This window comes from Sarcophilus harrisii, chromosome 2 (assembly GCF_902635505.1).
Source record: "Sarcophilus harrisii chromosome 2, mSarHar1.11, whole genome shotgun sequence".
NCBI classification, from domain to species: Eukaryota; Metazoa; Chordata; class Mammalia; order Dasyuromorphia; family Dasyuridae; genus Sarcophilus; species Sarcophilus harrisii.
The window spans coordinates 126,202,286-126,220,644 of NC_045427.1; the positions used below are offsets into that span (position 1 = coordinate 126,202,286).

The 18,359-nt window shown below is 33.9% G+C and overlaps 1 protein-coding gene across 2 annotated transcripts in view; it reads left to right on the top strand.

Annotated features, from left to right (window-relative positions):
- Window positions 1-4,813, top strand: part of LOC100927054 (disintegrin and metalloproteinase domain-containing protein 32-like) — an 85,092-nt gene extending 80,279 nt beyond the window's left edge. For both annotated transcript variants that reach the window (XR_004231758.1, XM_031950735.1), the window contains 2 exons: window positions 4,071-4,109; window positions 4,613-4,813. Coding sequence is in view for 1 of the 2 variants with exons in the window: in XM_031950735.1 (XP_031806595.1) it covers window positions 4,071-4,109; window positions 4,613-4,628 (55 nt within the window). In the remaining variant the exon portion in view is untranslated. The remainder of the gene's footprint in view (window positions 1-4,070; window positions 4,110-4,612) is intronic.
- The last annotated feature ends 13,546 nt before the right edge of the window (window positions 4,814-18,359 follow it).

Genomic DNA, 18,359 nt, shown 5'->3' on the forward strand with positions numbered 1-18,359 from the left:
GATACTATTTTTTGAAAGCTAGTTAGAATGGAGAATTTGAATGTCTGGAGGCTTAATGATTGAAGTCTCTCATAAGTTCCAGAAGAAAAAATGCTTATGACAGAAGAGCATCTCAGTCTCACAAATAATAAAATAGATTACATTTTAATGGGCAGAAAAGGACTGTGAGAGTAATTTCTGAATTAGTATTTGGCTTAAATGATTGATTTATTAGAATGAAGATTTTAGATTTGGTACAAACTAGAAGAACAAAAACGAGAAGATAAATGGAAAGAAATTGAGGCAACTTTAAATTGATCTATTTAATAAGGTATTGAGACTGAAAAATGAAAAAAACAAGTATAAATGAGCAGATAAAAGAATACCATTTCTTGGGGAAGTTTACAGGGTATTGATCATAATGAAGAGACTAGAGGAGACTAGAAAAAGAGATTGATTAAAATACACAAGTTACTTTATCCATTATTGAATCTCCTTATCAGGTTATAAGTATGTAAGACAAAACATAAACTCACTTGTAAAGTATTCCATGCAACATGATGTGAGCAATATCACTTCATAAGATAATAACAATGGAGAGAAAATCATATTTGAAGAAAGCCTTTTGAGCAACTTACCTAAGCCAAAATCATCCTAAAGATAGAAAGTATAAAATTGGAAAGAGAACAAAAAAATGGAAAAAAATTGAAGTTTGTAGGAATTTCTGCAATAAAATCTAAAAGGATAAATAATAAAGGATAATAGAGGCTTGGAAAAAATCTCAAATATTATAAAAATGACAAAAATATCAATAACTACTAATCATTATTCCCATGCCCACAAAGTATTTTTTTATTTTGTGAATTATTAATAATTAAATTATTTTCATTAAGTGAATTATTAAGTGTTAGAAGGCAAAAAAAAAGATTTTAAAAAATTATTTTCTGCAGAATGCCATTTTGGTGGTTACAAAATTGACTGAAATTTGTAGAGCTCATAAGATCACAGTGTTATATGTTTTTTGTGGACTAGAAAAAAGCAATATTTCATGGACAAGATACTACCTTAAAGGCTGTTCTCCATTAAGGTATCATCTACAAATATCCCATAATCATAGTATATTCCTTAAAACATATTATTACTGAGATAGCTCACATAGTCTTCTGATTATAATCTTATAACATCAAGTAAAGCACAAAACAAAAAAATGCTTATCAAATGTATTTGCTGTCATCACATAAACTATTGTTCAAATTAAAGAATTTGGATCTTCATAAAGGATTCCTTATAAATGTTAAGGATTAACATGCAGATAACATTGTACTAACTACATCAAATGATAGAATTTTGTAGTGCTTCTTAAAATAATTTTGATGGTTCAAAAGAATTCAGACTGACTAGAATTGAAAAATCCAAGTGAAGGAAAAATATGTATTATGTTGTTAGATAGACAAACCACCGTAACTATATCTTGGACAGATATTTTTGAGGGATGATCAAAATTCTGAGTTGTGCATAAGAAGGGAAGTTGCCTGGATTTATTTTGGAAAACTGTACAGTGCAAAAAGAGGTAGTATTTCATAGTGAATAGAATGATAGACTTGGAGTAAGGAAAATGGGTAAAAATCTTTTCCTAGACATGAACAGCAGTACTTTCACAGGGTTGTTGTGGGAAGCAAATGAGATAACATGCAAAGTACTTTGCAAAACAGCGCTATGTAAATATTACATTTTTAAAAAATGATTGATTTTGTAACTATTGATATTCTCTATTAGTAAGATCTGAGATTTTTTTCACACACATTTAGTATGTTATCTTGATTGTTACCTTCTGTGAATCAGTCCCTCAACATCCTTACAGTTGTGTCGCTCTTTCCTCTGAATATCTTGAATATAGAAATTACTGGAAGTAGTAGTCACTGCATATGCATATGCTGGGAACAAGTATGGGATGATCATAATGTCTTAAAAATTTTGTTAATTTTTTCTTGGGTAAAATAGATCTCCAGTACTTTAGTAAAACTCTCTGAATAGTGTCAAAATTCATAAATTTCTCCACTTTTTCTTCCATCTGACCATATGGATAAAAGATTAATTGAATTTTAATTTGTGATGCCTTTTACATAAGTGGGAACCAGAAATACAAATACTGATCAAATACCTGAGTAATGTAATAGTTATAGGTTCAATGCTGTACATAAAGTATCCAAAGCTAACCAGAATGAAGGAATTTAATTTGGCTATCCCAAAGTTCCAAGGCATTCTAGTTCCTGATGTTCTTCCAAGTCTGAAGAAGTCAAGCCAGTACCCAGTACCTTGGAGCACAGATAACCATCCAAGAATAGGTATTACTTCTGGAAACAAATGTAGATGCATATAGTTGTAGAGTCATCAGACCAGAAAAAAGAGATGAATTGTAATCAGTAAATCAAATTAATAAAAAACATTATGCACCTCCTTAAAACAAAAAATCCCCTTGACCCTAGTCAAGTCATAGCCCTTTTCAACTTCAATTAACTCTTTTATGAAATAATAGCATCAAATTAGATAATATATATATATATATAGCACATTACAGACTTTAAAAGCCCTATGTAAATGTTAGATATTCTCTCTGAAACAAAGGCCCATTTTTTTTAGTATCAATATTCTTATGTGTGGTTATGAGTCATTTTAATACTAGAATGTCCAGAAATCATCCAGAGAAAAGTGTATGATAGAAGGCTGGAGAATTTCTAACTAGATTACATTGAAGAGGTAATTAAATGTCAGATGGATGGAAATGAGGGCACAAATTAGTCATATAGCAAAAGAGCAAAGAAGGTTAAGTAATGGGCAGCCTATGTGCTCCATTAGTATTTAATATCAAGAGAGAAGCCTTCAGAAAGTTGGGTGGACAACATAGGGATAAATTAGAACATGGACAAGGAATCACAAGAATGAAGAGGCATGGATAGTTTGCAATTTGCATCTTTGTAGGAAGTATGCAAAATTATGAAAACCGAGGTTGGACTTTAAAAATGAGATAGTTCTAGACTAGCCAATGAATTGACATAATATGGAGAAGCAAACTTACATTGATATCTAATTCTAAATGAACCAAAAGAAATAAGGAAATTGGAAATAGAAGGATGCATTATTGTTCAGGCAAAGAAATTTGATGGAGTTGATTTCAATGTGCACCCAAAGGAAACAATAAACAATAGACTTAACTTCACGGTACATTTGGTCATCTTAAAAAGCATAAGCAAAAAGAACACAAATATTATTGTAATTTGTTTGCCAAAATTTTGCAGGGAAATGACAAAAAGAGATTTTATGACAAACTTGACAAGATTTTGTAAACTATATCACTAAAGAAATCTAGTGACTTCGTTGAAATAGTGAAGAAAAATTTACTTGAAAGGGATATAAATAAGTGAATTGGGTATATGAGTATAATAAAATATTGTACAATACCAATAAATATGAATAATTCAAAGAAATTTTGAAATAACCAAGTTTCCTTTAACCATTAGTATGAACTAATATGAAGGTGAACAGACAAAATGATGTTAAAAAATGCCTACTGATTTAGTGAATCATATTGAGGTAAAGATGTTGATGAGAAAAAATATAGGTCATCTACCAACTGAAAAGGGATAAATTTCACTTAAAATAAATCATGAACAATATTTATGAACAAGGTCTTTGAAATCAATGCTTTCTTATACTCTGAATCTTCAGTTAATAAAAACATAATCTTATGATAGTTTTAATAAAAACATAATCTTATGATAGTTGTGTGCTCTTCCTTCTTAAAAATGTATGTCATTAGGAATATTTATGGCCTTGCTTTTTAGTGAGTCCTATGAAGTCATAAGACTCAGAAAGGTGGCCAGAGGGAAAAAGAGTGACTTGATTCTTCTGATTCTGATTTGCCACAAATATAATTTTTGATAAGGGGAGAAAATTCTTTGAAAGTTGAGTTTGTCAACAATGTGTTTTAAATGAGATATTTGGGGAAACTGATCTCCCAAATAAAGTTTTGTAGATATTATATAGCCTTGACATAATTGCTAATTTAAAACAATATTTTTACTTTTACATAGGTCTGGATCAGAAAGTACATATTCATATAGCAGTAGCAGGTAAGTATATTTAAGATATTTAACCATATTTAAAAATGACATATGAAATGCATTATTCCATCCCATTATTCTTTGATACTGAATCCTGACTAGATGAAAATGCTCTCTCCCTACTCAGATTTAATTAGAATATTTTGTCCTGCATTGTATTATACTATATATATATATATATATATATATATATATATATATATATATATATAGTTTTATCCATCCCAATAGAATATAAAATCCTTGAGAATAAAAATTTTTATCTATTTTTCTTTCTTAGCCCTAATGCCTACTACATGACAGTAACTAAATATATTGAACTGATTTTATAATTCACACATGTCTGAATTTGGAAAAGTATATTTAGTTTTAGATGTTTCTAAGGTAACTATTTATAGTTGAAGGAAAAGGAGTCATCTCTAGTATGACACCATATTGTTCTGGCTATATTATCTATCAGTTCATAGTAATCACATTAAAAAGTAATGTCGAGTATACTCTTTGTTTTACAGTGAACACAGTACCTAAGATGCCAAAAGCAAAACTCTGGAGAAAATAAATTACAATTCACTGCATCAGAAATCAGACTAATAGAACTCTCACAGGAAAAATATTCCACTCTCACATTCCCCCTTTTCCTTGCCAATCGATGGTTTGCCACTTTTGAGGATATTAATATTTTTTAGAGTAAACTATTTTTGGAACCATTATAAATTCTGTCTAACATTTCTTTACTTTTCCATGGCAATTTGATAATTCTCTGATAATGTTGGGCTAGGATTGAATAGAAAGGAAAATTTAGATCGATATTGCATACTGTGTCCTAAGTATTCATTGATCATAATTATGCAACTCATAGTTTAGAAACTACCTCTTTAATGACATAATAGATTAGATTTTAAAAATGAACTTGGAGAAGGAGGGAGGTCCAAGGAAAGATGCCTTATATAGGGCTAAAGATATTTGTTATTACAGATTTATCAGTGTTTACAGAATTTAGATATAAGGTCAGAAGCATGATACTGGATAAGAAATCCCTGAAAGTGGGTCTTTGTCCATCAGTAGGAAGAAATACAATGCCACACTAGATAGCAGGGTAATAATAATGATGTAATGGCAGAGAAATTGAGGCAAGATAGAGATTAGAGAGTTTTTAATATTGTATTTGAAAGGGAGAGATTTACTGGGACCGAATGGATCCATTGTTTGTTCCTAGGGCTGAATGAGACTATCGTCTCCAAGAATTCAGCATTCAGCTGAGAATGTAAGTTCTCAATGACATATTTATACACAATAGCTAAACAAAGGGGATGGAGTCCAAACTCTGGTGAGCAGGAATCTCCAGGCAGGAACCATTAATCTGGTTCTGACAGTTTGGGCAGTAAATTCTAACAAACTGGGGGGTAAGAAACTGTCTGGGCTAGAGACAGAAAGTCTGGACTCCCCCTTTTTGAATTTACACATTGACAATTTATAACTTAAATAGCCCTGAGTTATATCAGTCTTCATGAACCAGAGAGGGGTTTGCAACTAAGGGGATTGAGACAGAACAATTAAGGAAACTGAGGCAGAATCAGTTAGGGAAACCGAGGCAGGACAATTTAGGGAAACTGAGGCAGAACAATTTGGGGAACTAAGGCAAAACAATTTAGAACATTTTTCAGCCGAAGACAAATTAGAAGGTCAGCAGAAAAGGTCTATGACAACAGAGTAGGAGTTCAGCGAGCAGTCCTGGTGCAGATGCTAGTACAGTTCCTCCTCCAGCCCTACCCCAACTCCAACAAAGCAGGACCTCTGAATCAGCTGCACAGGCTGTTTCTAGACCTCTCAGAGACACCAAAGACGACTTGGAAGGTCGGCATAAAAGATCAGTCACTAGTGAAACCAGCAAACCAAGAAGGGGAATGGGCAGTGGTGGTGTAGCAGTTTCCTGAGGTCCCAGCCCTGGCAAGGTATGACTGTGGCTTTAGCACACTAGATCTTGCAGCTACAGTGGGGTTGGGATACTCCTAAAAGTTCCAGGGTAGAAAAGAGGGCATATACTGAGGTTCCTAGAAGGATCTCTGAAAAAAGTTGCACAAAAACTATTGAAACTTGGGACAGTGCACCCTCCACCCTGGAAACAGCCTGGCTTTAAAACAAAGAGCTAGAAGTCAAGTAATAGGCTAGGAAAATGAACAGACAACAGAACAAGTTTCTGACCATTGAAAATTACTATGGTGACAAAAAAGGTCAAAACACACATTCAAAAGTTCCTATATCCAAAGCTTCTGAGAAAAAAAAAAATTGTTCTTAGGCAGGAAAAAAATTGAAAGTTGAGAAAAAGGAAATTTTAACAAGCAAATGAGAATTCTTTCAAAAGCAAAATTAGAAAATTGTGAAAAGTGGTACAAAAGTTCACTAAAGAAAATAATTAAAATTAGAATTGAGCAAATGGAAGCTAATGACTATGGGAAATCAATATAGAATAAAGCAAAACCAAAAAAAAAAAAACAGAAATAGAAAAAAAATGTGAAATACTTAATTGGAAGTATAACTGACCTGGAAAATAGATCTGAGAGAATTTTAAAAATATTGGTCTACCTGAAACTTATGATCAAAATGCCGAGATATATCATTTTTAAGAAATTAAGGAAAACTATCCTGATATTCTAGAACAAGAGGGTAAAATAGAACTGAAAGGATACATCAATAACCACCTAAAAGAGATCCCCAAATGAAAACACCCACCCAAATTCCAGAAGTTTCAAATCAAAGAGAAAATAGAAACAATTCTAATAGAGCCATAGTGCAAGCATCCAGAAAGAAACAAGTATAACTTATACAGAAAGTAGTCAGGATAACAGCTTCTACATTAAAGAAAACCTAATAGTCATGTCCCAGCAAGTAGCTATTATGTTTTGGGCTCTGCACTAGGCACTGCAAATATAAATTGAAAATAATCTATGCCTTCAAGAAGGTCTACCTTCTGTTGACAGAGGCAGTGTATTCAAATATAAAAAATGGGTGGTAGCTTCTCAGAAAATTTTAAAGTTTTAGAGAATTGCCTAGATCACTGAAAGGTTAAGTGAATTCTCTGGATTTATAAATAGCCACTATGTGTCAAACCTGGGACTTGAACTGAGGCCCTCCTGGCTTTGAGGCTGACTGTCTTGCTAAAATATTTCTCACATATAATACCTCGTGGAAGCAGCAATAATGGTCAGATTTGGCTTTAAATCCTATCCCATCCATAGGAGATTAGTTTTTTTTTCCTTTTAAAGATACTAAAACATTGCCTCAGACATAATGTAAGAAAATAAGTAGATATTCTACTGGTCATCCTGCCATTTAGGGGAGGGGGTGGGGGGGGTAAGAGGTGAAAAATTGGAACAAGAGGTTTGGCAATTGTTAATGCTGTAAAGTTACCCATGTATATATCCTGTAAATAAAAGGCTATTAAATTAAAAAAAAATAAGTAGATATAATTTTGAGAGGCACCAGAAACTGGGGAAGGCAACAACTGAGGAGGGCTATAAAGGAAATTAGATTTTAAGCAGTATAGATAAAGCATGAGGAACAGCTGAGTAAAGGCATAGACTTGGGATATGTTAACATGTGAGGAGCCATTTGGTGAAACTATATAGTTCATGAAAAGGGAATAGTGTATAATGAGGTAAAGTTAAGTTTGTGTCAGCTTCTGAAGGGTTTTTACATGCCAAAAAGAGCAATTTGTATTTAATTTAATAGATAAAAGTGAGCCATATAAGTTTGTTGAGCAAGATGATGATTAGACTTTCATTTTGGTTGCTGTGATATTTGGAGCATGGATAGGAGAAGAGAGACTTTAGGTAGATATAGAAATAAGCCTGAACTAGGGAGTGTGAATAGGGAGAAAAGAATAAATGTGAAGGTGAGGGAGAAGTGTAATCTCTAAAGTCTTGCAACTAATTGGATATTGGGGATGAGGGAGAGTGAGGAATTGGTAACCTGGGTGATTGCAAGTATGCTAGTTTCCTTGACAATAATAAGGTGTGTAAGAGAAGTGGGTTTGGGGTAAAATATAATGAGTTTTCAATATGTTGGAACTGAGATGTCTATAAGACATTGATTTTAAAATGGAAGATGGGACTGAAATTCAGGTAAAACCAAAGATGGCTATTTGTCATTTGCACAAGGATAGGATTACTGAAACAAGCAGATAAGAAGGAAATAAGTATGTAGTACTTACTGTGTCACATTATTAGATTTCACTGGAGCTTCATAACATTATGAGGTGGATGCTATTATGAGAGTATAGTGGTGGAAGAAAATAGGGTCCAGTACAGAACCTTTGGTTATACCCATAGTTAGGGGACTAAAGAAGAATGATAAATAGTTCTAGAGATAGGAAAAGAACCAAAGTATCAGTGTTACAAAAATCTAGAAGGGGGAGTATATGAGAATAGTCTAGTCTTCAATCACAAATGATACAGAGAAAAAAAATGACCAAGAGGCCAAAGAAGAACTTTAACTAATTCAGTTTGAGTTGGGTAGAAGTCTTACTACGGTTGGGTTATGTAGTGAGAGAGGAACTAGGAACATGGAGATAGCTTTCTTGAACAATTTTAAGAGGATGAAAGAAAAATATAGCATAAGACAGAAGTATGGCTAAAAGAGTTTTTAAGGGGTGGGTAAGACTTGAGCATGTTTGCAGCCAGCAAATGGGAAATTACAGAACACTGAGACAGGATCATTTGGAATGCTCTTCCAGAACAAATGGGAGTGGATAAAGATAATGTAGGATTATAGCTTTGTTGAAGGAAAGAGCTACTTTTTTTCAAGAGACCATGGTAAAGGAATCAATAAAGGAAAAAGGATACAAACAAAAGTGAGACAGTCACTTTTAGAGCAAAGGTGAAAAAGCACACCTCATAAGAGGCCTTCCCACTTCTGGCCAAATTGTTTTTGTATGAATTAGAGGTGGAGTTGGGTGAGGAGGGATGATTTCAAGAAGAAAAATGTAAAGTCTTATATTTGGGTTCACAAAATCACCTTAAGGAGAAAATGGAGGAGGATGAGGGGTGTTCAGGCTTCAACAATCTCCAACCCAAGCAAACACATTTTGATGAGATTTATGCACCCAGTGGATTAGCCGAACTCCCTTAAAGAGTCATCAGCCCAACAAAGACAGACAAGCATTAATGGTATTGATTACATGACAAGATAAATAAATATTGAAATTGGAGGAAGAGTTTGCTAATATTGAGAGGTCCTAAAGCCTTGATGGAACTATGTGGTTATCCAGAATACAGAAGATCCCACTGGGAGAGTGGGACACAATGTGACACATTGGGGAAAGTCCTGCTCTGTATCCTTCTGGTGCTACTCTTTTATTGACTGATTTCTATGTTTCAATCACTTGATATAGTAACAGCATGTTGACTTGCTTGTCTGTAGGGTTTGGACTGGGGTGGTCTGGGAGCAATGATCAGAATTCCCTTGAATGTTGTGTCAAGAATGTTCAGAAAACAATCTGAAAATAAATTAATGTTTAGCCAAAAAAACTAAGGTGATCATGGGCTCTGTGAAAAGAGTCATAGCTTTTAGGAATAGGGAGATGATTCAGAAGGACTTTGCTTGGTTAAACCTAATCTGATTTTTTGTAATCAGTCTTAGTGCCACAGTTAAAAAAAAAAAAAAAAACACTTGAGAAACTAGATGATACCTGAAGGAAGGCAACCAGTAATTAAAGGGTTTTGAGTTCCTTTCTAATCATTTGAGTATTTGCGGAAGGAATTGGGCATATTTAGTCTGAAGAAAAGACCAGAAGAGAGGTGGCAGCATAGTAGGCATCTTCAAAAATTCAAAGGACTGTCACATGATAGAGGGATTCAAGTTTTTCTATTTTGATTCTAGAGGACTTAACTAAAAGCAAAATATGGGCGTTTTGAAAAGGCAAAAGTTTGATATCTGGAAAATAATTCTAAAAACATGATTCATCCAAAAGCGAAATGTGCTGTTACAGGAAGAGTGAATTTTCCTTCAGTGGAGGTCTATCTTCAAGCAGAAGCTGGGTGACCACTTGTTTTATGCATATGCAATTTTAGAATATAGGTTAGAGAAAGATGTTTTGTTATTAGAAGCCATGATAGCAAGAAGCACCAATTAGGTTTGCAGAGAAATTCATATGAGGCAAGTGTGCTGAAAAAAGAAAAATAAGGGGTAATTAGGTTAAATTACAAATTTTGCAGCTAATTTGGAGGCATGATAGGACAACTTTGTTCTTTCAAGGACAAAAAGGTGTTCCTTCCATTTATCTCAAGAACAGAGAATAGGGAAACTTTTTTCTCTGTGGTTTGTCTTATAAGGAGACTTAAAAACTTAAAATATGTGACTATTCCTTTGTACTGGAGCTAGTTTCATGAATCACTACCTTCTAAGTCACTCACATAATAGGAGGAGAATAAAGGTCCCTTTGAACCTCTATCTACCCCATTTACTTTTCAGTATGAATAGCTTCACTCAATGATATCCATCTCCAATAATTCTGTAATTAGAATTTTTACTTGAAAACTTCAGATAATTAGTTGGATGGTTGTAAAATGGAGTTTGTGTGAAATCTTTGGTGATACATATAGAAACCTGTAGGTCAAGAGAAAAGGCCAATGAATACTGATATTAACGACTGGATGAGACTTTAAATTCAGAATGCAACTAATGTAAATAATACTTATTATTGAGAACAATCTCAAGAACAGAGTCCAGGTCATATCTTTCATTGCCATAAGGTATAGATCCCAGAAGGTGTGAAGGTTAGTCCCTTTATTTTTATTTTTTTTTATTTAATAGCCTTTTATTTACAGGATATATACATGGGTAACTTTACAGGATTAACAATTGCCAAACCTCTTGTTCCAATTTTTCACCTCTTACCCCCCCCACCCCCTCCCCTAGATGGCAGGATGACCAGTAGATGTTAAATATATTAAAATATAACTTAGATACACAATAAGTATACATGACCAAAACATTATTTTGCTGTACAAAAAGAATCAGACTCTGAATTATTGTACAATTAGCTTGGGTTCATTACTGCTCCATTAGAAATGATTTGGTTGATCTCGTTGCTGAGGATGGCCTGATCCATCAGAACTAGTCATCATCTAGTATTGTTGTTGAACAACAATATATATTATGATCTCCTGGTCCTGCTCATTTCACTCAGCATCAGTTCGTGTAAGTCTCTCCAGGCCTTTCTGAAATCATCCTGTTGGTCATTTCTTACAGAACAGTAATATTCCATAATTTTCATATACCACAATTTATTCAGCCATTCTCCAACTGATGGACATCCATTCAGTTTCCAGTTTCTAGCCACTACAAAAAGGGCTGCCACAAACATTCGTGCACATACAGGTCCCTTGAAGGTTAGTCCCTTTAAATTCATACTGATCAATGAAAGTGTAACAGCAGTAGGACACAGATTCTACAAAGATGTAAGACGATCCAGGGTTGCTTTGGAGAGTGACAGAATCTCAGCTTGGAGCACTAGTGGAGCGTTAAAAGTAATGTAGTATTGGTAGTTTAGTGCATTCGTTTTGGATTTCTTTTCCTTTATCATGATGAGTGTGGGGCATGGAAGGAGGAAAAAATGGCTAGTTCCTAGAATGTGTAAGTTTCTTTGCAAGGTGATACATAGATCCATGTCTGATGGCCTTGTCAATGCTGATGGTAAGCAAGACATCAAATGAACCTTTCTAGTAGTTCATAGGGCAATTTTTTCAATGAATAATACTTAGTTTATATAGTAAGAGCTATTAAGCAGTCAGAGCATAACTTTTGACATCTGTTGGTAAACAAGACAATACATATTATTGATTTTTAATAGCAATTCAGCTTGGTTTAATCTCTCAATTGGAATTTTGTTTAATAGAGGGACTAGAATTCTAGATAGCATTTGCATGAGATATATCAGGAGAATTTCATGTTTAGGGCATGTTTTCTGTTTTCAGTGTTCTGAATGTACATGAATGTGATAAGAATATTAGGTCACTTAAATCCAGTATCAGCACATATTAAATCTTAGCTATATTATTCTTAACATTGCCTGTGCGGATCCAGGGTATGCAATAAAAATGTTGAATTTTCAAAGTCTTGCAAAAATTTCCTTACAATCTATACTATAAATTGGGTGCTTCTGTCACTTATGTTAGGGTAATATACATCTATACATCTGGGAATAAATTCCTTTAAAAGTCTGTTTCTGTTAAGAGGAAAATCTTCAAGTCATGCTGAGTACAAGCAAATGATTACAAGTGCATTAGAAAAAACATTTTGTCTTTTGAGTAAAATCAGTCTTGTTTTCACAAAAGATCTTCATGGGAAGAGAGGACCTGCTTATTTCATCTTTTTAAACTTTCCAATATGACTGACATATTGACAAGCACTATTGGGGTACAGAAAGAAATTTGAAGCAAGAATTTTCCTTTAACATAGTTACCCTTCATTGTATAGAAAATTTTACCACAAGAAAGGAAGGACAAATGTTAAAAAATGTATATTATGCTGTTTTATCAGATCCAGACCTAAATGTTACAGCTCCACTTTCCATAGATGTGTAAAGGCAAGAATCTTGAACTCTGATCTTGGGCATGAGTCAGAAATCTTTCTGGAAAAATTATGAATCAATAAGTTTGGATTTTTCAATAGTTATAGTAGCCATGTCCATGGTATAATAAATGGGAAACTGTAAGAAGAGAGAAGCTGAGAATAAAGGAAATGGGTTGGGGATTCAGCTTTCACAGTATTATCCCTCCAACATTTCCAGTAATCTATAGTCACATAGAATTGATTAACCACATGGGGTACTACTAGATTGCTGATTTATCACTATAAACTTTCTCATCAGGATAAAGAGATTATGGTAACAAATAAACTTTGTAGTCCCCAGATTTTATCTTGCATACTAACACTTTTGACAACATTAATAAGATGGATTGAAATTATCTTGTGGGAGGATTCTATTAAGATGTTGCAATAGGTTGGTAAATTTCAAGCTCTCCTGATTTCTTCCACAAATAGAAAAAAAATTGTGCCTCAGGGTGAACACAGATTAGTGAAAACCTAAGAAGACTAGGGGCAGAATTTGGGAGAGGGGTTCCTGTTACAATGTGAGAAGATCTAAAAAAAGTCTCTGGGCTGGGGATTAACCTATCTGAAGTACAAATACCTCCAAGTTAGCTCTATGGAAACATCAAATGGGAATCCCTTGGGCTAGCTTGGTGTGGCTGAAGCTTTAGCAGGAACCACAGAGACTTTAACCTCCCAGATTGTGGAGTCAGGATTTGACTCCCCGGACTCAGTTCCAGAAGACTGAACAAAATTTGGATAATTGGTGCTGCTGAAATGTGGCCCTGGGTGAGAAGGAACCAGCACCCAATGAGTGTGGCAGGTCAGGGAAACTTGGCTGGGGGTACTTGCAGGAGGGTGGAGTTCTTAGTTTGGGGTTTCTGGTCCAAGTAGTAAGTGGAAGGGAAGTCACCATACCCCTATCCCACAATTAGAGATGCTTACACTAATACCTCTTATAAAAAAAAAAATGAATCAGCAAAGAAGACCACCATTGAAACATATTATGGGAGCAGGGAAGACTAGGATTTATATTCAGAGTAGGACACTTCTAACCCAAAGACAACATGAAATGGCTCCCTGCCCAGAGAGAATTTCTAGAACTTAAAAAAAATTCAAAAATTTAATGAGAGACATTGAAAAATTAAAGAAAATTATGAAAAAAGTTAAACCAATTAGAAAAAAGGGTACAGAATCTGAAAAGATGAAAATAATTTGGTCAAGGGGAAGCCAGTGAAGCTATATGAGGCCAAGAAATAACAAGAGAAAATAGAACACTGTGAAATAGCTTATAAGAAAAATAGATCTGGAGAACAGATCAAAAAGAGAAAATGTAATTGAACTGCCTGAAAGTTGACCAAAAAGAGAACCTTGACACAATAATGCAGGAAATAATCTAAGAAAATTGTCCTGGAGTAATAGAACACGAGGGGAAAGTTAGAAAATTTGCCAGAAACAAAACAAATGTAAATACCCTGGAGCTACAATTAGAATTATACAAGATTTAGCAGCAGCTACAATAAAAGCCTGCAGTTCCCGGGATCATATCTACCAATAATGAAAAGAACTAGATCTGTGACCAAAAATATATCCAGCAAAATTTTGAATGAGAAAAATGGACCTTCAAAGAACTTGCAGATTTTCAGAACTTGCTATCAACCAAACCTGAACTTAAAATTTAACATACAAGAGCCAATATGAAAGATCAGTTTTAAGGAACTTAACGTGGACAAACTGTGTCTTGTGTCTGTGTGTGTGTGTGTGTGTGCATGAGATTTACATCAACAAAGATTGGCAGAGATAAGGAAAAATAACATTTTTCAAATTAGATGCAGAGGAAGAATAGGCATTAGATGGGGGAAAAGTTCTGAAAACCTATTCACATCTGGAACGGGTTCAAAAGACCACATATATCATGAAGGGTTTAGTATTCCCTAAAATCTATAAAGGGGAGAGGGATGGGTAGATGGGAAAGCAAAGGGTGAGGAAAGATGATGGATCCCTAGGTCGGGAGAGGAGGGTTAAGTAGTAGTAAACCAAGTTATGGAGCAGAATTAAGCATAGGAAAGATGTGTATGTGGTGTGTATGTGTGTGTATGTATACATTTTAAATGGTAAGAGGATGAAGGGCGGGGGAAGAATGTGTACAGCAAAGAACCAAAGAACAATTTATAAGAAAAAAATGGGTCATGAATATAATTTCTTCTTATATACATACACACACACACACACACACACACACACACACACACTGATTTTTTAATTGTTATATATTTTGAATCTTCCCTGATATTCTACTGGACACATGACAATGTTCTCTTTTGTTTTGTTTTTGTATTTTTTGTTTTCCTTTTAACTTTTTTCAAATAAAAAAAGGAAAAAAAAGAGAAGGCTGTTAAAATTTTTAATAGCTTTCCTTTCACTCTGTTAGCTTCAACATGCCATTACATGTCATGGACAAGATTTTAATCTCTATTCCAAAACAAATGATTAGGGAGCAAATGAACAATTTCAAGGATATTAAATGGGAACAGTGGACCTGCAGTCAAGAATTGAATTCTTCTTCAGATACTTTTTGGAAAAAATTACCACTTCCTAATCTGTAAAATGGAGATCTAACAAGGATTTTCTGTGGCTCAAATAGAACATGGAATCAACTGGAATTGAAATGCAGTTATGTACAAAGGATTTTTGTGTGTGTGTGTGTGTGTGTGTGTGTGTGAGGCAGTTGAAGTTAAGTGACTTGCCCAGGGTCATTAAGTTTCAAGTATGTAAGGCCAGATTTGAACTCAATTCCTCCTGATTCCAGGTCTGGGGCTCTAGCTACTGTCCCCAAAAGATACACTTTTAAAGTTAATTTGCATTATTTTCTATGCCACTTTTTTAATAGCAAAAATATCTATTTATCCAGTTTGGTAATAAAACAAGTCAAAGAAAATATAAATATAAGAATAGATACCAAGCAATATAGAGTGAAGGGCTCTTTCATGGGGAATAAATTCAACCAAGAAAAGAGTCCCAGGTCTTACCCAATAGGAAATTTCTCTAAAATCTTGATGTGCGACATGGTGACTGCCAATTCTTCTCACATTGGCTTCTATTTTTCTTTGGGCCTGAAGGGAAGTTGGGATCTCACATATCTTTTTTCTTGCTGTTGGAAACCAGAAGTTCCTGAAAAGACTAGAGAGCCAAAAGGAAGTAAACAATCCATAAAACAATAAATCAGTCCCTTATTACTAGCCTTTGCTGATTTCTGAGGCATAAATGCTTGTATTAAAAATTCAATAGTTGGCTCCCATGAGCCACTATGAGTTGGCTCCAACATACTTTTGCCAGCAAGTCACTCTTCTGTTTCAATATTAACCTTTAAAAATGGGATCTTTAGATAGATAAAGTTGAAAATCAACTTTAATGTCAGGGTTTTTTTGTTTGTTTGTCCTTGGTTTTTGTGTGTATGGTTGAGTTACCAAGTAAGATACCTTGCCATAAGTTTCAAGTCTTCAAGGAGAGATTCTATACTTATCAAGGTCTTGCACCAATTAAAAACTTTTCACATACAAAGTTAAAGTGATCTGTTTTTATTTTTACCAATTTTCTAACATTATATGGCTGACAGGGCTGATAACAGCAATATTGCTGATTAATAAAAGAGGCTTTAGCACATAAACTGCCTTACAATTTGTGCCACAGAATGAGGCAAATTATTGTAAGGTAAAACAAATATCTAATTTCTAGATTTTATTAATATCTAGATTAATTTTTTTTACTTAAGTGATTTCAATAGTAATCCAAAATCATTGATAATATATTAACCAGAAACAATCCTCCTTTTGATATGTGCAATTTATATGTCTCAAAGGGAATTTGAGAGAGAGGCAAATTTCAAAGGTAGTATATTAATGACCTGATAAAGGATAATTATAATGTTCTGTCTCTGACCAAGAGATCCTAAATTCAAAGGTGCAATACATTTTTGTAAGCATAGAACAAAGAACAGCTATCTAATTGACGGCATCACACAGATCAACAGTCCTAATAGCCCCAACATGCCATGAGGATCATCTTTAAGGGACGTCTTTGTAAAATAACAGGGCTTACCTACTTGATTAAGGCAGATTTAAGGGGCAGGGTCAGATTGCCATAGTTTCTTAGGGATACCCCACAAAGCTGAAACAATGTTTCATGAGAAAATGGGGAAAAGTATTTCTAGTAGCAATTATATCTTTGGTATTTTCAGAGAGGGGGAGGTTAAACTTTAGCTTATATAAGCTTGTCCACTCAAACCTCAGAAAAGAAACTTCAGGTATGATAATCTTGTTCCATTACAAAATTAAATATAAAATCCATCTAAAAATTAGTTCCCTTAAAGATGCTAATTTATCAGACCCAATTACACAAAGATCTTTTGATTATTACAAAGAGCTTAAGAGCTGATGAGATAATGGCTTGTTTCAAATATAAAGTAAAAAGAATCTTTTCAGGATTAATATAGTTAACAAGATATTTAGGATTCTGCTTTCACAGATTAGGGCATTTTAAAAGATCCTTGCTATACCAACTTCAAAGATGATTGCCACTGTTATCCACTATATTTGCAAATAGATAATTTTCAGATATATCAATCTTCTAACAATTTAATCTACAAATCAAAAGAATCCAAATTTAAAAGTTTTTTTTTTAGTAATTATATTTCTAATGCAATGATTTATTAAAGTAATGTTAGGCATTAATTCTATATAATGTTACAAATATAAGCATTATTAAAGTAGCTTTTTAAGATTATTTTTTAAGATTACAAAATACATTTTCTTATCCTTTTTCCCAATACCTTTTCTCCATGCCAAATAGTCTAACTGATCATAGTTCTTCCCACTTAAAATGAAACTAGAATTAAATTATTCATGAAGCTATATTCCCAAATGATATCATACAAAATACTTAATAGTTTCAATTTTTTACTAGTATTTTTTACAAAGTGCAATTATTTCAAGTACTTCATTTACATATTTCACTAATCCGCTGTCAAAAATTTAAAGTATTTAGGTTCTCAATCTACCAAAATTATACCAATAAGGAAGCATGATTAAGACCACATTCTGATTTAATTTCTGGACGATATTTCATCCAAATCAAATTTGTGTTTTATTGTAATGCCCGAGAAACTGAGGCATAATAGAGATTAGAGAGTTTTTAATATTTTATTAATGGGAGAGTATAATTGACTGGACAGGACTCTTGTCTCAAAGTATCCAGCGATAAATGGGAGAATTCCAAATCTTTTTATACCTTTTCAAACAAAGAAGGGGAAAGAAGAGGGAAACTTCTTCACAGATCCATTTGGTTCTGTCAGGATGGGGGAGGTTATAAATTCTTACTAAAAGCCAGAGTCAGGATGTCTGAATAAACAGAAGTAAAGATGTCAATGAGGTATTTGGGATAGTCTTATCTTTTGGAATATTCTAGGGGGGTAGTGTCATAAATTCTTGAGGGCAGAAGGAGTTAGGAGTCAGGAAGTCTGATCTCCCCCTCATCCTGATTCTCACATTGACAATTTATAACTTAAGAGCAAATGGTCCTCAGTCTTAATGGACTGGAGCAGGGTTTTACAACTAAGGGGATTGAGGCAGAACAGTTAAGGAAACTGAGATAGAACAATTCAGGGAAACTCAG